At 46.6% G+C, this 25,778-nt stretch overlaps 1 protein-coding gene across 1 annotated transcript in view; it reads right to left on the bottom strand.

Moving 5' to 3' along the window:
* Window positions 1–2,934: 2,934 nt before the first annotated feature.
* LARGE1 (LARGE xylosyl- and glucuronyltransferase 1) overlaps window positions 2,935–25,778 on the bottom strand; it is a 596,546-nt gene continuing 573,702 nt past the window's right edge. Inside the window, 4 exon segments of the mRNA XM_060112947.1 lie at window positions 2,935–4,255; window positions 4,258–4,440; window positions 6,844–7,039; window positions 10,861–11,007. Of these exon segments, the coding sequence (XP_059968930.1) occupies window positions 4,049–4,255; window positions 4,258–4,440; window positions 6,844–7,039; window positions 10,861–11,007 (733 nt within the window). The 3' untranslated portion in view covers window positions 2,935–4,048.

The following is a 25,778-nucleotide window of genomic DNA, read 5'->3' as shown; positions in this document are numbered from 1 at the left end:
GCCCTCGTTGTCTCCTTTCAGATATCATCAATCACTCCTTGAAATTAGAGAATGCTTACAAGAACATTTTTGCTAAATGAATGAAAACAAGTCTGATATCCCCGACACTAGATTCTACAGGTCTGAAACTTCTTAGAATGCATTTGGTAGATAATCGACTTTCCTAAACTTTAATGGCATTAAATTGGAAAATAAACCCTTAGGACTAAAAAAGCAAGGGGAAAAAAAAAGCATATCATCGTGAACTACACGAAGATATGACTGGATAAGCCCGGCAGCCAAACTGATTTCAGTACCGTATAAGGAGACAGCGGCCTAGGGTGGAGAGACGTGGGTTTCTGATGGCCGTTGGAGTTTGGTTCAAGTTCCAGCACCTCCATTAACAACCTGTGTGATTCCGGGTAAGTAACGTTAATTTCTCTCAGGACCGGTTCCATTAGCTAAATAATGGGGATAATGATAAATACCTTCCTTATATTGTAATGTTGCTGTGAGGACCCATCAATGCCAACTCCCAGGGAAGTCTTGGCTCAGTAAATGGTAGCTCTTGTTATCTTCACCAAGAGGGTGCGGGAGCCGTGTCTGAGAGGGGATTTTAATCACGTTTCTTCCACGAACACAGAGCTCCCTAAAGGCCTGGTGACCACAAATGAAGCCTTAACTCAAAGACAGTAGAGTCTTTGAAAGGAACAGAATTAAAGTAGGGTCTGTCCTTTCACGATGGGGTACAAAGAAGCTATTAGTCAACTCGGCAAATACGTCCTCTGTAAATCAGCTCAGGGCGTTTGGAGAGCTCACTTGGAAGCAGCATGCTGATGAGGTCCAAAGGGGAGCTTAAAACTTCGTGTCTCTACCTGTGCCATGTAATCTAGGAAATAACCCAGGAGAAGCATTCAGAGAATCAATGACTGCCCTCCTAGTTGATCTCAGCTGTCTAAATATGGTTACAGATTGCCCAGGTCTATTTCAAATGAATTTTGAGAAAGTCCATGAGCGTGGCAAGATCTGGCACATCTAAGGAGGGGTTGCTGTCTAGGCTGTGTGGTTATTGTTGGATGGTGAACGAGGACTAGGAATCTCATCATCTTCCATAGGTTCAAATCCTCTTGTCTGCCAATATTTAGTATGTTTCTTTTCTACTGGGGAAGAGAGCATCATTGCAGATTACGTGGCTTTGGATTTTAAAAAGTAGGCTTGGGTTTAAGTTCTGATTCTGCCATGTACTGACTATGTGAATTTGGGGGACTTACTGAATTTCCCAGAGCTCACTCAGTTTCCTCATCCATCAACGGTAATAGCCACTTTGCTGTTTTGCCGCAAGGCTTCAATGAGCTACTGCATGCCAAAGGTCCTTTCACAGTGGTGACCCAATATATCTCAACTCTCTTGGACACTGAGTATTATGGGGGCTAAATGAGAGAATCCTTTCCTTCCTCCCAACTGAAAGCCAAGATGGTTTTGGCTTATTTAAGCATGAAAACATCAGTGTGCCCCATTTACAAGCGTCTTGTACCCTAGGGAACTGATACGAAGGAATCAGCATCTGTAGCAACTGCCTCTGCCCAAGTGGCTACAGCTCCCCACACGTGAGCTGGGGCTGGCAAAGTGCTGCTGCCCTCAATGTAAGTTCTGGGAATTCACGCTGTTGGTGCTGCAGACCTCAGCCTCCACTGGCTTGGCAGCCTCTGTGTTGAACTTGGGAATCAGCCAAGATCTGAGTTCTAGCCTTAAGTGAGACTAGCTTCAGAGTGTCAGGCGCCTGTCTTTGGGGAAATAGGATTTCCTATTGTTGGTGTGGAGTGTCAGTTTCTGGCTTTAATAAATTCAGCGTACGTGAAGCTACACCATCCTCCAATTTATACCTATTGTCTCAAAGTAATTAGCACCTTCCTTCATTCTCAGAGCTGACCCACTTCAGATGATAATAGATTATATGGTCACAACTATACCCACAGAAATGCACGTGAAGAAGCAAGGTGGCTGGGCATGATTCAGGGGCCATGAAAAAATTTAAAAAATAAAAGGCTTTAGGGAATTAAAAATTGATTTTCAACAAGGAGGAACTACAGCTGTCAGCATATGAAAGTTTGAGTGCCTGTGCGTGTGTGTGTATGCACAGGGGAGAGGAAAAAGCAGTGGTGTGCGGGGAGATGTTTAACAACCTGCTCTCAGGGTGACAGGGCCCTGATTTGTGATGTTTTCTGATTTCCATGGTGTAAATACTCCAATCACGGATGATTTCACGCTACAAAGGTGATGTCACTGAACACAGGAGTAGGAAAGAGATGTGCACAATAAGTTGTCGTGAGCTAGTCTAAGCTGGCTCCCACACACCAATGGAAAAAGGAAACTTTAACATGAACTTTGAATACTTCTGTGATGTTTTGCTTTTTACAGTATTTATGTATAACTTTTGTAATGACAAATGCTATATATGTAATTTATGTATGTGAGATATATATATACACACACACACACACACACACAGATGAGACATATACACACACACAAACTTATGCATATCTGTGTGAGGATTAGTCCTAATAGTTTTCCTAAATTTTTCAGTAGATCTGAGTGAATGCCCGTGACTGCATAACACATTGAGGGCCTCTCATAAATCAGGCTGCTGCTGCGGCATTTCATAATTAACAGGACAGTCGCCACGATTTACCTTGCTGGCCCACATCTGCTACCTAAAACATCTGGCCTTCAGTATTGAGACAGAAGCTAAATGGAAAATGTGAAAATGCTCTCAGGGTTGGAGCATGAAGTGAGATCTAACCTCAGGCAAAGAGAAAAAAGAGGTTCAAGTTCAAGCAATGAGAGAACACAACGGGAGAACAGAAAGTGTAAAGTTGCTCTTTACCGACTTTGCTCTCTACACGGAAGTGTGTCCGGTAGCTCCTTACAAGACTGGGAGGGGAGTGGGGAAGAAAGAGTCTGTACTTTCGTTTATTGATGCAGCAGCGTTTGCTGGTCACACTGCAACTTGATACAAACAGCCCAGCAGAGAGGAGGGCCCTGACTCTTGTTCTCATCAATGTAAACACAACATTAACATTGAAGATTCAAGAAAATGGCTAAAAAGTCCAGTGTCCCTTCAATCTGTGTAACGGTAAAGGTGCTGGCCTACCCTTGGATGGGTCCCCAAGGGAGCCTGAGGTCATGACCTCATCCCAGCTGCAGCGAGTAGACGTGAGCACAGTGGAGCCCAACACATTCTTCCTGAAGTTCTCCAAACGGGCTTGTGAATCTTCAGGACTGGGCTCGAGTGAATTACGAAAGTTCTTCTAAAGGCCTGAGAGGTTCGTACCTTTCGTGTGCATGGAAACCGTCCCTTTAAAGCCCTGTCCCCATGAATCAGTCACTGCCAATAGAGAACGTGACTGGTTGTAAAACAGCTGGTCTCTGTACTTCCACAGTCCCCATTGGAGCCCCGGGATTCTGGAGAGTAGGGAATTCAAAGGTCATGGGGCCTCGGTGACCATCCCAAAGAAGGCGACCCATGTAAATATTGGCCGCAGACTCCCGTCCTCCTTGTTGGGCCACTGCTGATAGAGGGACGTCAGCTAAGGCAGCTGTTTTTCCTTCAGAGCCTTAAAGGATCAGGTTTTCTATTTGGGATTCCCAGACCAAAAATAAACAAATAAACAAAATCCCCCAAAACAAGAGTGACCTTGAGGATAAAGAACCAACTAATCCCACCTCTAGGTCCTGCCAAGTACAGTGTCCCCACTGGGTTTTCCCAAACAGTTCTGATCACTGGTGTGCCCTCCTTTTGGATACCCAGTTGAACTGCAGGGTGAAGAAGAAAGTCTTCTCTGATGAAGAGACATTTTTGCTTTTATTTCCTTGGACGGCTAACCCCTACACCCTGCCTTCTCTCTTTTTTTTTTTTAAAAAAAAAAAGCAATGAGAATATCCTGAAGACCTGCCTGTGGTGTGCCTTTGCGGTAGGATAACCCCCTTGCTCCCTCTCACCCTCTGTGTCCCATTCTTGGAGAGACCACGTAGGTGGGCTGTTTTTCCACGCTCTGGGAGTGATGGGTCATGGGCCAGAGAGGGACTGGCCGGATCCTTGTCCCAGATCTCCATAGTGAGGGCAGCTTTGTTGGGCCAAAGAGACAAATAAAAACAAACCAAAAAAAGCGGTGCTCAATTTGAGTTTGAAGGCTGGGCCCCAAACAGCAAGTGGCTCTCCCCCTTGTAGAACGTCTCTCCCTTGTGACGGGCTTCTTGGTGCTAGCTGTTGTTCTCGGCCGTGAGATATTTGAGGGCGGCAAAGCCGTAGCGGCGGGACATGTCCTGCTGAAACTCTTCCTTCAGGGTTTTGAGACAGATGCGATATTGCTTGTTGGACCGGAACTTGGTGATGTCGAAGCTAGGGGCGTGAGGCATGTGGATCATGTACGCGTTGGGCAGCACGATGAATTCATACTCCTGGAAGCAGACAAGAGCAGTGTGAGACCTGCAGGGCCCCCAGTGATGTATGATGAACACCCAAGCGGATGGCCGCCTGACTAAGCGAAGGAATAAGTGGTGAATGACACCAGGAAGCAGGGCAGCGCCACCATGTGGAGGGGAGCAGTACAGGGCTGTCTCCATGACCTTGGACACATTACCTGGCTTCTCTGAGCCTTAGTTTTCCCATCTATAAAGTGAAAGTAATAATACCCACCTTGAGAGATGACCAGTAATGTATGGAGAGTGCTGGGCAGAGCTTATGGCCCATAAAACGTTCCTGGTTAAGTGTGAGTACACACCCACATGTTTGCTCTAGAATGACGCAAGCCACAGGAGACTCTCTTGCTCGATTAAGTGATGTCTGCTTATGTGACTTCTCATAGGATTTGATGAGATTTAACAGTCTCGTCAGATTAGTACAAAAGAGGGGACAAAAAAGGAATGAGGAAAAAGATGCTCCACTGGACGGAAGCTCATCAAGAACAAAATTCTCAAAAGCAAAACAAAAAACCCCCAACAAAAAACAAACAAAAACCAAAATGCTCACCCACACAGCCTTACTACGAATCATCGTATGGTATTCTCCACTTGGCAGAATATAGACAGGAACTCAGATCAAAAATAAAATGCCTCTAAATAGCCAAAACAGATGACATAAATTCGGGATGTGTAACTCAAAGGAGAACCAGCCCAGCTGCACTCAGAATTACAATCTCTGATTTTGGACAGAATGTCTGATAAGCTTTGGTCATCTAGTTTCCCAGCCCAGAGCAGATCAGAATAAACTCAAAGGGAAACCTCAAGATGGGGAAAGGTAGCTGTTACAGGTGGAGGAATACTGACAGCAGCCAGAAATGACAGTTGATGGTGAGAAAGGAGTGAGAAAAACCATGAAAAGAAAATGCAGGAACTCCCGGAGCTTAGCTGTTTGGGATGTTTCATGTGGGGACAAAGAGCCCTACCAATTCCAACAGCTCCTATAGGTGTGGCAGGATTACCTGTCAGGTGTGTACTCATTATCTCCCTAAATCACTAGAAAGAGTAAAATTATGTCTGGCAAAGCAAGGAAAATATGCAACAAATTTTCAAGAGTTCTGTCAAAATTGTCTAAAACAAAGCCCAGGTCTCAGTGCTGGAAAAATTAACTTTATTGAACCAGTTCACCTCACCACACTGCTGGATGCACGAATATTACGACATTTCTTTCAAGCAGAAGCTGAGGCAGACTAAGCATTTCTGTTTGTGAGCAGCACTGGACCACCTCCAAGACTGAAAAAATGGACACTAAAGGTCGTGTTCTCCATTGTTAAATATGGACACTATTCCATAACCTTCTATCTACATCAGTGGTTTGCAACCCTAGAGGTTTATTCAAATCACCTGGGACTGTTCTCAAACACACTGGAACTGTTGGAAAGTTCTCCAGGTGACTCAGGGCAGCCAGCACTGAGTATCCATTGCTTTTTCTGAATTCAGGATGTTCCTGTTGAGAAATATTTACACTGTGCTCCAAGAGGAGGTGCCTTGGAGAATAGCATACAGAGAGACCAAAGGGTGGGGTTGAGTGGCCTAAGCATCCTTCTCCTAACTGAACCAGAATAGCTTTGCTTTTGTTTGTTTGACACATGGGTTGCCAAGCTGTGGTGTGTCTGGCCGGCTGCAGGTTCTTTAATAAATAAAGTTTTATTGGAACACAGCCACGTCCATTCTTTAGATACTGTCTACAACTGAACGACAACGGCAGAACTGAGTAGTTGAAAAAGAAACTTGCAGGCCCCACAAAGCCTCCTAAATTTACTATCTTGTTCTTTGGAGAAAAGCTTTGCAGACCCCTGGTTTTACCTATTAGAATTCTGCAGGAGATTTCTTTTGAAGTAGGTGCTCAATTAAGTATTAGTTGAATGAATGAAAAGGTTTCATGATTAAATACAGCCTGAACATCATCACTCTTTTAGTTACAGGGTAGAATAAATAGCTGCTCCTCAGCTGCGTGCTTTGTGTCATTTATACCGAAGTGCTAGAGTGCTTTGTGTCAGTTACATGACTCACAGGCTGAGTGATGAATGGTCATCATTTGCTTGTCTTCATCACTGGGTTGAATGAGGATGAGGGGGTGAGATGGTTTGTCACAGGACACTCACATGTGCCTGAGTCCTGGCTGGGAACCCAACTGTCTGTCACCCAAGGGAGAAGAAAGAGAAGAGGTTTGGGAATCAACAACCCTGAGAATGAGTACTGTCATGGTCTCACTCTAGGTCCCTGAACATGCTGTGTTCCTTCTCTGGTCCCTGCGTCTTATCTCCAAGGCCCTTCCAGCTTTAAGATCCAGGCCTCCCCTTTCCCCACAGCACCGGGTCCATAACGTCTCACTCTTCTCACCTGGGCATCCAGTTCCATGATGTGAGCCACCTTGTTCCAGCCAAAGCCCACAAACCTCCGGTCGTACTCAGGGCAGTCCCGTCTCACGACAACATACGGCTCGAAATCGGCCTCCCACTCAACCCGGTAAGGCGTGGTGGCGGTCCGCCACTTGGCAAAGTTTGTGGGTGCGTGGCCTTTAGTCCAGACATGGTACCTGGGTCACATGGAGAAAAGCCACTGAGTGGAGGGAAGGAAGCTCAGCTTTCCAAATGCTGCTGGTTTGGAGGACGAAGAGCTATGTGCTGATATAGTCCTTGTTGTGGGTTGCACTTTGTCCCCTGCCCACCCCCCCCAAAAGCTATGTTCAAGCCCTAACACCTAGTACCTGAGAACATGACCTATTTGGAAAGAAGGTCTTTGCACATGTATCAAGTTAAGAAGAGGTCACATTGGATTACTGCAGGGTCTAATCCAAAGGCTGGTGTCCTTATAAGAGGAAATTTTGGATATGGAGATACACAGGAAGAATGCCATGTGAAGATGAAGGCAGAAATTGAAGTGATACACCTACAAGCCAAGGAACGCCAAGGACTGCTGGCCACCACCAGAAGCTGGAAAGAGGCACGAAAGAAATCTTCCCAAGAGCCTTTGGAGGAAGCCAGGAACTACCATCACCTTGATTTTGGACTTCTGGCTTGCAGAATGGTGACAATAAGTTTCTGTCACTTTAAGCCACCCAGTTGGTAGTACTTTGTTACAGCAACGAATACAGTCCACTATCTACATCCTTTACTAATGAAGAGGCTATCACTATGAAAGGGTACATGACTTTCTGGAGTGCTCTCTGTCATTTATATGGAACTGCATGTTAGTCTGTAATAGGGTCATTCCTACCAGGGACCATTGTGGAAGGCAGAAGACTCTCTTCTGGGTGACCTTGCACTTGTATAATGTTCTCCCTCTTGAGGCAGAACCTGTGAATATGGTATCACCTCTGTGATTATGCTACATTATATGGCAAAAGGGATTCAGTACATGTAATTATGGTTACTAATCAGTTGACTTTAGAATAATTACAAGGGAGATTATGGGGGGTGGGTGGGCCTGAATTAATCATGTGAACCTTTAAATCTGAGTCTGGAAAAAAGCAAAAAGCCATGCCTGAGATGCCTATGGGGGCCACATGGCAGCCCTACAATGACAAGGAAAGGAATTCTGCCAACGACCAGTGAGCCTGGAGGAGAACCACACACTCTAGGGACAACTGCAGCCTTGCCCACACTTTGATTTCAGCCAAACGAAACCCTAAGCAGAGAATCCAGCCATTCCATGCTTGGACCTCTGACCCTCAGAGACTGTGAGATAGTAAATTTGTATTGTTTTGAGCTTCAAAACTTGTGGTAATTTGTTATACAGCAATAAAAATGAATACAAGCATACAACAATAATGATAATAAGCCAGTATTTGGTAAGCACTTACTCTATACTGGTTATATTGTACATGCTATACCTATAGTTTTAAATTCTTACTACGTGCCCAGTGTCAAGTTACAGATAGCAGTGGCGGAGTTGAGATTCAAACCTAGGCAGCCTGGCTCAAGGGCCAGGACCTTTAACCACTCTGCTGGGTTATCTTTCTTATATGTCACTGTCACCACACTCTCTGGCCTATATCTAGAGCAAGCAGTCAATGGCTGTGCACTAAGTTGAACAGATTAATGAATGAATGAGCACTCTAAAAACTTGAGAGGTACCTGAGACAGGAGCCAGTTAGTGGGGCAGGAATGTGCCTCTGGAAGCTCCAAAGAGATGGCAGGAGGCTGAGGCTCTAGTGAAACAGCAGATGGGGCCCAAGAAAAAGAACATTCTAGAAAGAAAAGCTTCAGACAACGCCCCAAGAAACCTACTGTCAGATCAGTAGACGATGGTCTCCAGGACTTGCTTTCTGAGACCATCCTCAGCCTCGAAACATAGTGATGAGAGAGATTTCCTGGGTACAACCTTGTGGGATGTTGCTTAGAAGAGATGTGGGGCACTCTGCTTTGAGCAGAGGTTCTCCAACGTGAGTGTGTATCAGAATCCCCTGGAGGACTATTTCCTAACAGATATCTGGGTTCCACCCCCAGAGTTTCTGATCCAGTAGGTCTGGGGTGGGGCTCGAGACTTGGCATTTCTAACAATCTCCCAGGGGATGCTGATGCTAGTGGTCCAGGGACCACACTCAGAACCGCTGCCCTGGAGGAGGGATGTGTAGGTGTGTGGGTGATTTCTCATTCCAGGTGCAGTGTGGAGTAGGTTTCAGCTGCTAGGAGGCTTAAGAGTTCATCGTTTGGAGGGAAGGTGACAAAAGCAATTTCTCGGAGGGAAGGTCTGTGATTTAGCACTTGGCATGGTGGCTTGCAAGCTGTTGGCCAGAGCAGCAATCACGGACACAGCAGGCCAAACCCCAGCTCTCAGGCCCACGGACTTGGTCTTGAAATGAGTTCTTAAATAATCTGGGGATGGAGAAGGAAGGAAGGATGTCTTGGAAATTTGCCAGGTGATCAACCATCAGGCTATGGCATCTAGAGTCTCTATTTTTGCATGCATCTTCAAACACTGGTAAGAAAATTCAGGACTCGATCAGTGGTCTGATGGTACTTCGGTTAAGAGCACAGGCTCTGTAGTTCCTCAGACCTGGGCTGAATCCGGGCTCTGTCACGTACTGGCTGTGTGGCCTGGCAAGTTATGTAGCCTCTCAGAGCCTCGGTTTCTTTATCTGTAAAATGGGGACAACATATCTGCCTCATGGATTTGTTGTGAGGATTAAAGGAGCTGATCACAGTGCCTGGCTCATGTTAAGCACTCAATAAATGGAAGTTATTGTTTTTTTCCAAAAAGAAAGGAGGATTGGTTGGTGGGGTATTAACTCTTTGAGGCTACTTTCCAGAATTCTGGGGGGAGGAAGAAGGCTGGAGTTTGAGTCCTGGCTCCCCCAGGACCCCTCCACTCCTCAGTTCCTTTATCTGTATAAAAGGTGAAAAGGGAGCATCTCTGAATTGTTGCATGAGTAACCTACCTGATAAAATTATTTCACAAAATAATGTTTGAGAAAACCTTCCAGAAACTTCTAGTGACTTAATAGTGGTATGAAGACCTAAGTTATTATGATCTTTCCAATAAAATTCAGATTGCCTAGAAATGTATGTTCTTTATCTCAAAGGAAGTGTTGGCCATTCTTACACGGTTCAAAAGGGAGGTCTCTCTTTAAAATGGAAGCAGAAGGAAGGCGCAACTCTCTTTCTTCCAACTGCTCTGTCAAGAGACCGAGCAGGATTCCTACTCCCCTCCCAGGGGCGCTGCCCTTAATGCTGTAGCCTGTCCCCTGCAGACAGAAGCCATCGGCACCTGTGCTATCCTGCAGTCTCTCTGGGCCCTTTGGACAGGTGGAAGGGTAGCTCTTCTGCGATGTTTCTGCAGGACTTAGGGTTCTAGGAAGTCAGGGAAATGAAAGGTTTGTTCGAAACTGTCACTCGGGCAACAGGAAAGTCAGCTGCCACATCTGTTGTGTCCAACCTTGGAGTCACCTTGATGACTTCAGTGGTTGAAGCTACTGCTGCCCATCCCAGGCCCGAGGACCTCGGAGAACAGACCACCCACAAGAAAAAGGGAGACGGCCTCCACGACGAAACGCACTTACCAAACGACTGAATGGACGAACAAACCAAGAGAGGAATCAGAGCCGGGAGACAGGAGTGGAACTTAAACTGAGTAAAGTAGGAAGAGAAATAAGCTGACTGCCCTGCCCAGCGTTCCTGTCCTTGCATGTGGACACACAGGTCGATCACCCATGTACAAAAAGCGCATGGCACGTGGGAAGAGAAACAACACTCCAAGCACAGTTTGGGGCCAGCGGTGCTTTTTTTGGCCTTAAAATGGTCTAAGGCCATGACAACTGTCTGGGCCAGCAGCTCTGGCGCCTGGGTTCCCAGGAGCGAGAAGGGCTTCAGGCTCCCCCTCCCCCTCCCCCAGGAGGCGGCAGTGAGGGCCACTCACCTGAACGTGAAGAGGGTCCCCATGTCCAGCATTGACAGCAACTCTGCCTTCGACTTGGGGAAGGAGAGCCGGTAGCGCAGCGTCTCGAACGCAGGGACGATCATCACCTTCTTGGTGTTGGCAAGGTCGAGCTGGATGACAGACTTCCTGGAGAGTGGGCAGGAAGAGAGACAGGGTCCCCGTGATGCCAGGCAGAGGCCTTCCCCACGGGATGGAGTGGAGGTGGTTGGCAGAGGGAGGGGTCAGCCTCTCGGGTTAAAGATGGGGGAGCCGAGGCCCGGGGAGGCCAACTGGTCTACCCAGGGAGGTAGCTGGTCCACTGCCACTCGGGAGTCCTGCTGTCTCTGGACCAGAGAGCGGTGTCTTCCTGGAGAGTGAGCCGAGAGGCTGGGGGCCCTCCCTCACTTGCATAGTGTGTGCCCCTGTCAGAGCCAAGTGCAAAAGCCAAGTGTCTGGGATGCACAGGGTTTGGAGATCTGCCTACTTGCTGGGTCCGCTGGGTCGGCCACATGCTCCTAGTGCACCACTGGCCACAGGAGAGTTGGACATAAAGCTAATGAGGTGATCACCAACTTGGGCATTTGTGGGTCCCGTCTCTGTGACTCTTCAATCCTTCCCCTCCTTCAGATCCTGAGCCTTCAAAATGGCCAGACACACCCCACGCGGCCAGCAGCCAATGCGCCCGAGCTCTGCTATCCCTCATCCTCTCATTCACTCCTGGCCTTTGAGCCTGGCCTTCTGCTCCTCTGAGACCCATGTCCTGCCTTCTGGATGTATCTGCCATGGCCCAGCTCTGTGGCCAACCTTTGAAAGAGAGAAAGGCCCAGAAAGGTCACAGTGCACGAGGCTTGTAATGAACACAGACAGGATTGAAATCCTGGCTCTGCCGCTTTAGGAGTCTTGCCATATTGTACAAGTGATTTAGCTTCTCATGACCTCAGGTTCCTCCCTAAAATGGGGCAATAATAACTCACCCCTGAGCTGCTGTGGAGACCGGACAAGGTAACAGAAATACTAGTACGGTTTGGTACACCTGGCACATGGCAGGCTGGAAGCGACAAATGGTCCCTATTACACTGCAGTGCTGTCCTATTCCCTGGCTTCACCTTCCAGCATCTCTTTGGCCGTGGCTTTGATACTTCATGCGGGCTTCCTGCTCAGACCACTGACCCTCAGGTCTCAGGCCAGCCTGGGCTGTCTGCTCATTATCTCTGAGACAGAGAAAGCAGTCTCCCTTGGGGTAATGCGAGGCATTGAAGGCATTTTGCAAAAATACCGGAAGCAGCAGCCCTCCGGAGCAATACAACTGCTTACTGCTTGAAGTCACTTTCACTCAACAGGACTCTGAGCCTGTGCATACGCAGGGACTGGGGCTGGTCTGCAAAGAGCAGTCACCCTACAGGGAAGTAACATGTTAGCCCTGGCCAGCGTGGGACAAGAACAGAGCGGCCATCCTGGAAGAACGGTAGCAGGTAGCAGGGTTTGGAAGCAGGTCAGGTCTCGGAAACCACTCTTGGTTAAGGGGTCTCACCAGCTCCCAGTGCAAAGGTGGTGGTTGAGATGGACTGGAAATTGACGTGGGAATCCTCCAAATATCAGTTGCAGTTCACTCTTTATAATTATGCTTAAGTTAACTATATACCAAATAATCTATGGCCCTCATGTCACTATTTCAGGGGAGATTTATAAACGATGACACCAAGATAGAATCTGGGTGAGCTATATGTAGCTGGTTGGAGGACCGGAGGTCTGAGTCACTCCGTTCTGGCCAGCATTTCTCTCTTTGTCTTCTCTAAGCAATGACTTCATACGAACACCCGAAGTTTCCTCACTGACGGCCAGGCATTCTCTTTCGTATCAACCCTACATTGGTCATGGGCAGAGCTGGAGCTCATTACCTTTCCCCCAGGAGAGGTATGTACCTTATTTACAGATATGGGTGTTAGGGATGGGACATATGGGTCTAAAGAATACCCTTGGATCGAGATGGCGAAGCCCCTGGAGGGAGGAGGGAAGATGTCCCAGCACTGATGGGTGGTTGCCATTCATTCAACAATCACCGAGCACCTACTATGTGCCAGGCACTGTGCTTGGCACTTGGAAATACAGAACAAAACATCCAAAGTCTCTTCCCACCTGGTGCTTACATTCTCATCTGAAATGTCTCAGGATGCTTAAAGCTCAAGGGCAAGTATCTCTAAATTGGGGCTCGAGATTGCATTTGCAGCTAATGATTTGGAGATATGATTGCTATGGAAATGGAGTGGGAGGCTAGGAGGGCTGAACTATTGAGGGAATGGTGAAGTGTACACACATACACAGTAGATATAGAGATCTATGAACATGGACGTCTCTATGTATAAAAACCCCAAGTTACTATTACAGTCAAGGTTATTATAGAAGCCACTTCTTGGAATAGAAGATAATTCCCCCTCTCATGGTCCCCATACATAGGGGCAGCTCTGAGCCATGCTGACACATGTGAAGCCCTGGCCAGGGCCGGGTTTTCAGGGGTAGACACTTGGGCTGAGCAAATTAGTTCCTCACTCTTGGAAATTTGAACAGATGCAGAGACTGGAGATCACAGAGCTGACTTGCCCTAACATCAGGCAACACTCAAAGGTTTCTGAACTTCTACTGCAGAGGGGCCCGGAGCTGCCCAGGGTTAATTATGGTCTCAAGTATTGGTTTTTCAAATCCTACTTTGATTCCATAAGATAAGCCATTGAACATTTTCCCCCCTTTGATTTCTTTTCAGTTTAATTAAGTGCCTAGCACTGGTTTCTGTTGCTTGCAACAAAACCACCAATACATTGCAAGGCCCAGAGTAAGTAGACCCAGTCAGCAGCATGCCCTACAAAATCAAGTCCTAGAAAACCTTATTTCCCTCTGCAGAGAGAGCATCAGACTCTCAAGTGTTTTCTGCAAATTCCCTTTAATCTCGCTAAAACACAAAATGCCACGGAGATGGATTTGCCGCTAGATAGGTCCGTTTCAGCCTCAGCTCAAGGAGGCTTTGATACTGATGTCCTGAATGGGTCTCATTATGAAGTTGTTTCAGCCAGAAAGTGGTTTCAGGGCACCAACTCTGAGCACATCTGTTCCTTGAGATGGTAATGGCAGCCTGGGCTTTCCTGCACTGTGTCCTGCTGGCACATACTACCTTGGCTGGGCCTGCTGATCACCTGGAGTTGCATGGTCTGTGGCCATGCTCTACCTGGAAAGCAAGTCTAGCAGGGGATGGAGTGTTTCCAGTGCAGAATCTTCCAGGAGCAGGGGAGGGCAGGATGGCGAGGTGGGAAGGCTGGCCTGGGAGCCAAGAAACCTGCATTCTGGAGCCAGCTCTGACCAGCTGAGTGGTTCTGGGTCCCATCATTCATCTCTCTGAGACTGGTTAATCTAGAGTATTCAAACTGAAGATTTTGGAAGGCAGTCTGGTACAGTAGTAACCAGGCAAACGTGGTTTCTAGCTGACTCTACCACTCCTCTTGGGCAAGTCACTTGAACCCTTCTGAGTCTCCGAGTTCATGCATGGGTTAAATATTTTGATGAGAAAGAGCACACGGTGCATGCAGAAGTGCTGGCGCAGTGCCTGGCACATACTAGGTGCTGACTACATGATGGCTGCTGTTCCTGATGCTTAGTTTTATGTGTCAATTAGGCTGGGCTGTGGTACCCAGCTGGTTGGTCACACAGTCGGTCCCGGCCAGGGCTTCACACAGGGAAGCATAGCTCAGAGCTGCCCCTATGTACAGGGACCATGAGAGGGGGAATTTTCTTCTATTCCAAGAAGACGCTTCTATAAAACCCCCATTTTGCCTTAGAAGCAGGTCTAGATGTTGCTGTGAAGGTATTTTGTGGATGTGATTATCATTTAGAATCCGCTGACTTTAAGTAAAGGCCCTTACCCTTGATAATGTGGGTGGGTCTCCTCCAATCAGTTTAAGGCCTTAAGAGCAAAAACTAAGCTTAACTGGGAAAGAAGGAATTCTGCCCCAAAACTGTCACATAGAAATCCTGAGTTTCCAGCCTACTGACATGCTCTATGGATTTCCAACTCGCCAGTCATCACAATTCCTTAAAATCACTATCCAGCCATCTAACCATCCTACGGTTCTGTTTCTCTGAAGAATCCTGATTGATCCACTTGCCCTTGTCCAGGACCCCTTCAACAATATTCACAAACCTACTAGAACATTTCTGGACTGAAAACTTGTAAAAGACACCCTAGGTATCTACAGAAGTAAATGAGAAACCTGCAGGTATAACAGCACAGCAAACACAGTGACTCAGAGGCAGCTGGCACCGGGTTCAGGTCCTGCCTGCCACCCTCCTGTGACCTCGGTGACACTGCAGTCACAGGCTCTCCATCTGTAAAATGGAGGTAACACTCCTCTCTTACCAATCAGAACTGCTGTGAGGATGAAATAATCATTTAGAGCCAGGCATGCCCCTGACTTGGAATAACTGAGTCACAAGTGAGCTTGCGTCCCCTTTCCCAGCTCAGCTTCCCACTGGGCCTGGTGCAAGAGAAAGTACGAGGGCAGAGGGTTCAGAAAAGGCCACCAAGTGCCCACAACCAGGACAGATTTCTGGCTTGCCAGCCTGCTTGATGGAAACAGAGTTTATTTGATTTCGGTCTCCAGCCAGCTCCTCGAGTTCTTCCTCATGTCAAAAACAATTCAGGTGTTTCTGACAGAGTAAATTCATCCCTTCCAGTCTGGTGGAGCCGACCTGGTAGCAAACTGGGAGCTGCGTGGTGTCTGTCTTCCAAGTCCCCCATCTCCTCTCCTGTGCATCTTTTCCCCTCAGCGTCTTGTGCTAGTTTACTCAAGTATGCAAATAGTTCATGGCCTTTTTTGCTCGCATTTGGTAAAACTGGTGACTGGGTTTGCGGTGGGGTGTGTGTGTGAGTAGCAAGGCTTCTGTGCCAGTTGAGGGGACGGAGGTGGGCAGAGACTGCAGGCTTTCATGGGGCTTAGCGCTAAGTTGAAGAAACAGCATGAAAGAGTACACTGTTAGGTAGATGGGCTTCCTGGTGCTTAAAATGACCAAACCTGAAGACGGACTCTGGCAGTTGACTGCGTATGCACAAACATGCATGCACGTGTGTGTGCACACACACACACACGCTCCCTCTCTTCCTCTCTAACTCCATCCTTTGCCCTAGAGGCAGGTCTCTGTCACCAGGAAAACAGCCCAGGTTCCTGGCATGAAAAGATTACGGGAAAGTGTCTCAGAGAAATAAGAAACAGGGATGCATTGTGTGATTCTAATGACGTCACCTCATCAGTGGTGAAGATGAGGGCTCTGAGGCTGGGAGGCTTAGGTTTGCAACCCGGCTGATTACTTAACCTCTTTGTTCCCCAGTTTCTATCTGTAAAGATGGGGATGGTGATCACAGCATTAATCTCAGAGGGTGTTTGTGAGGATTGAATGAGCTCCTATACATAAAATGCTTAATCCGTGCCTGGCAGGTGACAAGCACTGATGTGCGCTGGCCATCGGCATGAGTGCCCGTCCCTCTTCTCATGCCAGCCTGACTGTGCCCTGGATTTTCCCACTTTGCTCTTTCATTGGTTCCTCGCTTGTTCCACTCTGTGCCAGGCACTGTTGAAGCACTTGGGATACACTGGTAAATAGAACAGGCAGAAATCCCTGCCTTCGTGGAGCTGACATTTTACAGGTGGGGGACAGATGAGAAGAACAAATAGTGAATCACATAGTGTGTTGGAAAGTGAGACCTGCTGAGAGAGAACGGAGCTGGGTGAGGGGTGTTAGGAATGCCGGAGGTGGAGGATGGGTTGTACTTTTAAATAGGCAGGCGTCATGGAGAAGGGGGTATCTAAAACAGGTACCTGGAGTAAGCGAGGGAGCATGCCATGCGGTGACCTGGGTTAAGAGCTTTCTGGGCTAGGGATACAGCCAGTGCAAAGGTCCTAATGGCAAAAGCACAGTAAGGAACAGAGAGTACCTAGGAAGGGGACCAGAAAGGCCCTGGGGGAGGGGGAGCGTGCTGCAGATAATACAGGGCCTTACAGATCACTGAAGGGTGTGGTGGGCAAACGCCTCCCCCGCCTCTCCCCCAGTGATCACCACCTCCTAATCCCAGGAAACTGCAGCTATGTTACCTTACACAGCAAAAGGGACTCCGCAGATGTGCTTAAGGATGCTGAGACAGGAAGGTTATCCTGGATTATTCAGGTGGATTCAGTGTAACAGAGAGGATCCTTCTAAGAGGGAGTTAGGAAGCAGAGGCTGGAGTGATGTGGCCACAAGCCAAAGAATGTGGGTGGCCTCCCGGCAGCAAGAAAACAGATTCTCCCCTAGAGCCTTCAGAGAGCAGCCCTGTTGACATCTTGATTTTAGCCTCCACAGACCCTTTTCAGCATCCTTACAGCAGCAACAGGAAACTAATACAAAGGTCTTGAGATCTTACTCGGTGAGATGGGGAGCCACCAGGGAACTCTGAGCTGAGTGAGAGGATCTGCTTTCTGTATTAAAAGAATCACTCTGCTGCTGTGTTGATTAAAAGAATCACTCTGCTGCTGTGTTGATTAAAAGAATCACTCTGCTGCTGTGTTGAGAGCCCACTGTAGTGTCACCTGGGTAGAAGCTGGGAGGTCAATTACGAGGCCCTTGATGTAATACAGGTGCTACCTTATGGGATGGCCAGATAGTCTGATGTTTCAAGAGGAGCCTACTAGAACGATTTTCAATACATATGGGGAATGGGTCTCTCTCAGGGGCTGCCAGTTTGAAGAGAGGCTGAAGAGTGAGAAAAAGAGCATGACCTTCCACATCAGACGATGCTGATTCTATCTCAATACCACTTCACTAATCGTGTAATCATGGGCAATTTTCTTAACCCTGGGCTTTTGTTTCCTTATCTTGATGATAATAAATACTTCACAGGCTTGGTTATGAAGAGAACTAAGAATAATATATTCATTAATTAGTGAATATTTATGAAGCCAGACCAGAAATATTGAGTCCAGAGCTGGGTGAACAGATATAACCTCTGTCCTGACAGAGCCCAAAGTGGAGGGAGGGAGAGAGGCACAAGTGTAGGCTCTCTGGTGTGGAACTTCCCATCACTGAGCTACGGCCTTTTCATTTTTTCATAGAGACAAAAAGTATACTAAAGATTATCAGGCACTGAGCAGAGGGAATGGGGAGTTATTCCAGTTTTGAAGGCACAAAGAATTCTGGAGATAGATGATGGTGATGGCTGCAAAACAATGAGAATGTTCTTTTAATGCCACTAACCTATACACTTAAAAATGTATAGATGGGTTAAGATGATACATTTAAAAAAATTTTTAATTTTATTGGAGTACAGTTTTATAATGTTTTGTTAGTTTCAGGTGTACAGCAAAGTGATTCAGTTATACATATACATATATTCATTCATTTTTAGATTCTTTTCTCATATAGGTTATCACAGAGGACTGAGTAGAGTTCCCTGAGCTATACTGTAGGTCCTTGTTGGTTATCTATCTTATACATGGTAGTGTGTGGGTGTTTATCCCAAGCTCCTGATTTACCCCTCTACCTCCACCTTTCCCCTTTGGTAACCATAGGTTTGTTTTCAATATCTGTAAATCTGTTTTTGTAAATAAGTTCATTTGTATCTTTTTTTAAAAAAGATTCCACACATGAGTGATATCATGTGGTATTTGTCTTTCTCTGTCTGACTTCACTTAGTATGATAAGCCCTAGGTCCATCCATGTTGCTGCAAATGGCATTGTTTCATTCTTTTTTTATGGCTGAGTAATATTGATTTTATATATATATATACATACCACATCTTCTTTACCCATTCATCTGTGATGGACTTTTAGGTTGCTTCCATGTCTTGGCTATTGTAAACAGTGCAGCAATGAACATTGGGGTGCATGTATCTTTTTGAATTATGGTTTTCTCTGGATATATACCTCAGAGTGGGATTGCTGGATCATATGGTAGTTCTATTTTTAGCTTTTTAAGGAAACTCCATACTCTTCTCCATAGTGGTTGTATCAATTTACATTCCTACCAATAGTGTAAGAGGGTTCCCTTTTCTCCACACCCTCACCAGCATTTATTATTTGTCAAATTTTTTTTTTTTTTTTTTTTTTTGCGGTATGCGGGCCTCTCACTGTTGTGGCCTCCCCCGTTGCGGAGCACAGGCTCCGGACGCGCAGGCTCAGCGGCCATGGCTCACGGGCCCAGCCGCTCCGCGGCATATGGGATCCTCCCAGACCGGGGCACGAACCCGTATCCCCTGCATCGGCAGGCGGACTCTCAACCACTTGCGCCACCAGGGAGGCCCTATTTGTCAACTTTTTCATGATGGTGATTTTGACTGGTGTGAGGTGATATCTCATTGTAGTTTTGATTTGCATTTCTCTGATAATTAGTGATGTTGAGTAATTTTCATGTGTCTATTGGCCACCTGTATGTCTTCTTTGGAGAAATATGTTTAGTTCTTCTGCCCATTTTTCAACTGGCTTGTTTGTTTTTTTGACATAGAGCTACATGAGCTGTTTGTATATTTTGGAGATTAATCCCTTGTTGGTCACTTCCTTTGCAAATATTTTCTCCCATTCTGTGGGTTGTGTTTTCGTTTTGTTTATGGTTTCCTTTGTTGTGCAGAAGCTTTTAAGTTTAATTAAGTCCCATTTGTTTATTTTTATTTTCATTACTCTAGAAGGTGGATTAAAAAAGATACCGTTGTGATTTCTGTGAAAAAGTGTTCTGCCTATGTTTTCCTCTAAGAGTTTTATAGTGTCGGGCCTTACATTTAGGTCTTTGATCCATTTTGAGTTTATTTTTGTGAATGGTGTTTGTTAGAGAATGTTCTAATTTCATTTTTTTTACATGTAGCTGTCCAGTTTTCCCAGCACCACTTATTGAAGAGACTGTCTTTTCATTGAGCTACCATATGATCCAGCAGGCCCATTCCTGGACCTATAACCTAAGAAGACAGAATTGGAAAGACACAGGTAGGCAAATCTGCACTGCACAGTATTACAAGAGACTGTCTTTTCTCTGTTAAATTGACCATAGGTGCATGAATTTATTTCTGGGCTCTCTATCCTGTTCCATTGATCTATATTTCTGTTTTTGTGCCAGTAACATATTGTCTTGATTACTCTGGCTTTGTAGTATAGTCTGAAGTCAGGGAGTCTGATTCCTCCAGCTCTGTTTTTCTTTCTCAGGATTGCTTTGGCTATTCGGGGTCTTTTTTTTTTTTTTTTTTTTTTTTTTTTTCGGTATGCGGGCCTCTCACTGTTGTGGCCTCTCCCGTTGCGGAGCACAGGCTCTGGAGGCGCTGGCTCCGCAGCACGTGGGATCTTCCCAGACCGGGCCACGAACCCGTGTCCCCTGCATCGGCAGGCGGACTCTCAACCACTGCACCACCAGGGAAGCCCCTGAGTCTTTTGTGTTTCCATATAAATTCAAAAATTTTTTGTTCTAGTTCTGTGAAAAATGCCATTGGTTGAGCTGTGTTCTAAAAAGCAGAAGTGGGACTTCCCTGGTGGCACAGTGGTTAAGAATCTGCCTGCCAATGCAGGGGACACGGGTTCGAGCCCTGGTCCAGGAAGTTCCCACATGCCATGGAGCAACTAAGCCCATACGCCACAACTACTGAAGCCCACACGCCTAGAGCCCGTGCTCCGCAACGAGAAGCCACTGCAATGAGAAGCCCGCACATCGCAACAAAGAGTAGCCCCACCCTTGCCTCAACTAGAGAAAGCCCATGCACAACAACAAAGACCCAATTCAACCAAAAATAAATAAGTAAAAAAAAAAAAAAAAAAAAAAAGCAGAAGTTAGCCAGTCAGGGGAGGGGGTTCAAGGTATTTGCAAAATTTGGAAATAAGAAAGCATATAGGATTCAGGGGAACTGAATTTCTTAGAACACACCTGGTACATTGTAAGTGATCAATAAACAGTAATCAAAAGTGCTTGTACTTCTTCAACGTTTCAGTAACAAGCACTGTGCCAGGCACTTTATAGGCATTACTCCTTGAATCATTGCTGATATACTATGACATATGTACTAGTATTCCCAGTTTACTGAAGAAGACATTCAAACTCTGAGAGGTTAAGTAATTTGCCTTAAAACAACAAATGATGATGATGATAAAATCATCATTGTATGAATTAAGGCTGCACCAGTGTAAAAATAACCTGGAAAGATCAATAATCACAGGATCTATGTGGACCAAGTCTGTTAATGTGGTGACTTTGCAGCTAGAGCAATGAGCTTCTTGGAGCTCATGGATTAAGGCAGTTGGTGGGAGAGGTCAGGAAGGGGATGGAGGGAGATGGCAGCAGGCTGCAGCCTGCATGCTGGCGCTCCTTACATGGCATCCCAATGGTGGATCCCACGTTGTAGCAGCTAACTGGGCAGAGGCTAGAACACAGGTAGTGTTTGGGGGTGCAGAGACGGGCGTTGACCTCCTGGCTTACTGAGCCTCCTGCACTAATTTTTTTTTTTCTTTACCATCCAGTAGCTTCTCTAACAACTACAGTCTGCCTCTGACTCCTTGGATCAGGCCAAGGTTGGCAATGGCCCCTCACTGTCAAATCCAACAGACTTCTCCATTCTCATCTTTCTTTTCTCTGCACTTGGTGCTAAAGACCACTCCCGCTGCCCTTAGCTTTAGAACAACGTCCCAGAGTTCTGGAGAACATCTTCTCACCCTCTTGGGCTTTGATCAGGGTAATTGTTTTATGCATCGGCCCTCTTGATGCTGGTTACCATCTGGACACATCTTGTTGCCCCTACTGCCTGGGCAGGGATGGAGATCCTCACTCTCTAGACATGAGAGCTTCCACTCCTATAACAGAAGTGGTTGGGCTGATTTCTTTGTGTTGGTGCAATGAATGGTTGAGGCTGGTGCTGACAAGTGACAAACTGCTTGGAACCATGGGGCCGAAGGCACTGGGGCTGCTGTCAGGATGCCAGGAGAGAATGAGACATCGGCTCTCTGAGCCTCAGATGTCCACAGCATCAAATGTCAGAGAGCCCATTGTTTAATCAACCCTGTGTTGTAAGGAATCCAAGTGATGCTCATACAAGTTCCCAGGACTCACTCACAGGAAAGTTATATTACAAGGAATGGGAGGAGGGAAAGAACTTTGTGCTGGAGTGCACGTCTGTTTCTGAAACCCCAGAACAGTATCACGCTTTCTCTTAAGGCTTTGTGTGCAGCCAATTAGAGAACTTTGCTTCCCTGCACCTCCCCTGCCCACCTCTGTTGGCCTTGATGTGTCCCCCTTGATGATAGGGCTACATCTTCTTTGGGACTGGTTCGTCCTGGACTTTTCTTTTTATTTTATATAGGAGTACAATTGTTTTACAATGTTGTGTTAGTTTCAGGTGTACAGCAATGTGATTCCGTTATACATATACGTGTATCCATTCTTTTTCAGATTCTTTTGCCATATAGGTTATTACAGAATCGTGAGTAGAGTTCCCTGTGCTATACGGTAGGTCCTTGTTGATTATTTATTTTATATATAGTAGTGTGTATATGTTAATTCCAAACTCCTAATTTATCCCTCCCCACTTCCACTTTGGTAACCATAAGTTTGTTTTTTTTTTTTTTTTTTTTTCTTTTTGCTGTATGCGGGCCTCTCACTGTTGTGGCCTCTCCCGTTGCGGAGCACAGGCTCCGGATGCGCAGGCCCAGCGGCCATGGCTCACAGGCCCAGCCGCTCCGCGGCATATGGGATCCTCCCAGACCGGGGCACGAACCCGCATCCCCTGCATCGGCAGGCGGACTCTTAACCACTGCGCCACCAGGGAGGCCCCATAAGTTTGTTTTTGATGTCTGTGAGTCTGTTTCTATTTTGTAAACAAGTTCATTTGTATCATTTTTTAAGATTCCACATATAAGTGATTATCTTATGGTATTTGTCTTTCTCTGGCTTATTTCACTTAGTATGATAATCTCTAGGTCCATGCATGTTGCTGCAAATGGCATTATTTCATTTTTTTACGGCTGAGTAATATTCCATTGTATATATGTGCCACATCTTCTTTATGCATTCATCTGTCCATGAACACTTAGGTTGCTTCCGTGTCTTGGCTATTGTAAATAGTGCTGCTATGAACACTGAGGTGCACGTATCTCTTAAAATTATGGTTATCTCTGGATATATGCCCAGGAGTGGGATTGCTGGATCATATGGTAGTTCTATTTTTAGTCTTTTAAGGAACCTCCGTACTGTCCTCCATAATGGTTGTACCAATTTATATTCCCACCAATGGTGTAGGAGGGTTCCCGTTTCTCCACACCCTCTCCAGCGTTTACTGCTTGTAGACTTTTTGATCTGGCCATTCTGACAGGTGGGAGGTGATACCTCATTGTAGTTTTGATGCACATTTCTCTAATAATTAGGGACGGTGGGCATCATCCTGGACTTTTTTGCTCACCGAGGATGGTGGTGGTGGCAGTGGTAATAAGACGCAGAGTGCCTGCTTATGCACCTATCAGCTCTGCGAGGCTCGAGGTCAAGGACGAGCCTTGTTCATGGTTATGTTTCTAGCTCTGGCACTGTGTCAGGCACACAGCAGGCATGCAATAAATACGTAGGGAATGAAGGAATCAGTTTGCAGTTGTCTTATGTGAGAGAGAGGGTGGTACTGTGAAGAGGGCCCTTTGGAAGCAACAGAGCTGGGTGGCAACTGTACTTCTGCCACTTAAATACATACGACTTTTGATCAAGTTTATCTTTTGCATTTAAAAAATAACGTTTGTGGTTAAAAAAGATAACATTTGGGGACTTCCCTGGTGGTCGGGTGGTTAAGACTCTGCACTTCCACTGCAGGGGGCGTGGGTTCGATCCCTGGTTAGGGAACTAAGAGCCCGCATGCCAGTGCAGCATGGCCAAAACAAAACAAACAAAAACCCCAAAAAACATATGTCAAGCACCTAGCACAACACCAGGTGCATGGAGGGTGTTTGTAAACGTCTCTCTCCCTTCCTCAGCCTGCACAGGCCGCCTGCACCCTAGGATCCTCCCACGAGGCTCACGAGGTGTAGATGGGCACGGTTGGGGTGATCCCTATTTGAAGAGAAGGCTGAGATTCCCCCGTACCTTTCTGATTTCAGCTTATTCCTGGAACTACGTGGGCGCGGTGCAAACAGAACCAGGGAGCAAGCTGGCAGATGGTGAGAAGCAGCAGGGCTACCGTGGCCACGGATACCAGCAACCGGTGAGAAGCACAGATAGGTGCATGTGCACGTGTACATGTGTGTCTGTGGCTCTGAGAAGCCCCCTGGTCCCCAGCTGCCCCCACCACACCCCTTACATTGCCTACCTTCAAGAGTACCAGATAGGATCATGGCTTCCAACCAGAGCAATGGGAAATCATCTGAATAATACTTTTCAGGACTTAGCAACCTACCTCTGGGCAGAGAGGGCGGAGTTTAAGCTGTGCTTATCATCTGCTCAGATAACTGTGGAGGCAGACCTGGGCACAGCCTGTTCCAGGCCTTGCTTGCACAGGAGGCCAGGTAATGGCCTTGCTTGCACAGGAGGCCAGGTATTACAGTTGCCTAGGAAATGAGTTCCCAGCAGACAGGCTTCCAGGAGGTGTGTGGGGACAACAGCAAGGACTTGCAAATGAGGGAGATAAAGCTGCCTACAGGGAGTGGCACTGTAAGACAGACACAACACGGATGTGGGCAGAGAGGGGCAGAGTCATCTTGAGAGCTGGGGGGCCCCCAGGGCCAGCAAAATTGGGTGGTTCCTGAATTGATGGCATTAACACATCCAGAGGGAGAAGCTGTCAGGCAGGGAGGGGCAGGAAGGAAAGAGAAGCTAAGAATGCGCTTTTGGGGCATGTTAATGAAAGAAAAAGCTGTCGTTGACTGCGCCCGGCTCTGTGCCAGGGACTCTACAGTTAGCATCTCATGTCCTCCTCAACATCCTTATTCACTCCTATCTAATTACCTCACTGCCCCGTTTGCCGTTAGCAATCACGGCTGAACATCCAGCGGTGCTTTCTATGTGCTGCCCCGGGTTAGCTGTGAGCTGGAGGTTAACTGGAGGGGCCATCAAGAGTTTTGCAGTTCAGAGGGCAGCTCTGGGGCAGCCTGCCCAGATTCAGGCCCTACCTGGACACTCACCTGCTCGTACTCTCCAGCAAGTTACATCTTTGTGCCACTGTTTTATCCTCTCTGAGATGGGGATATATTAGGACTCGGGCTGTGGGGTTTTGTACAAATTAAATGGATTATCTCATATAGAGCTTAAGACAGTTCCTCAACACATAGAATGCACTTGATAACTACAACCTGTGAGGATGATCATGGCCGTCATGGTGATGGTAGAGATCAGCCCATCAGGCACTTGGATCAATAAACAGGTTAAGCACAACAGCAAACAAATGGCTGGAGAGGGTGTGGAGAAAAGGGAACCCCCCCACCCACCTTGTTGGTGGGAATGTAAATTGGTGCAGCCACTATGGAGAACAGTATGGAGGTTCCTCAAAAAACTAAAAACAGAACTACCATATGATCCAGCAATCCCAATCCTGGGCCTATACCCAGAGAAAACCATAATTCAAAAAGAGTCATGTACCACAATGCTCATTGCAGCACTATTTACAATAGTCAGGACATGGAAGCAACCTAAGTGTCCACTGACAGATGAATGGATAAAGAAGATGTGGTACATATATACAATGGAATACTACTCAGCCATAAAAAAGAATGAAATAATGCCATTTGCAGCAACATGCATGGACTTAGAGGTTATCATACTAAGTGAAATAAGCCAGAGAAAGACAATTACCATATGATATCCCTTATATGTGGAATCTAAAATATGCCACAAATGAACTTATGTACAAAACAGAAACTCACAGACGTAGAGAGCAAACTTGTGGTTGCCAAGGGGGCAAGGGGAATGT

Source organism: Mesoplodon densirostris, chromosome 11 (assembly GCF_025265405.1).
Source record: "Mesoplodon densirostris isolate mMesDen1 chromosome 11, mMesDen1 primary haplotype, whole genome shotgun sequence".
NCBI classification, from domain to species: domain Eukaryota; kingdom Metazoa; phylum Chordata; class Mammalia; order Artiodactyla; family Ziphiidae; genus Mesoplodon; species Mesoplodon densirostris.
Note: the sequence above shows the minus strand (reverse complement) of the source record. Positions and strands in the feature narration are given on the sequence as shown.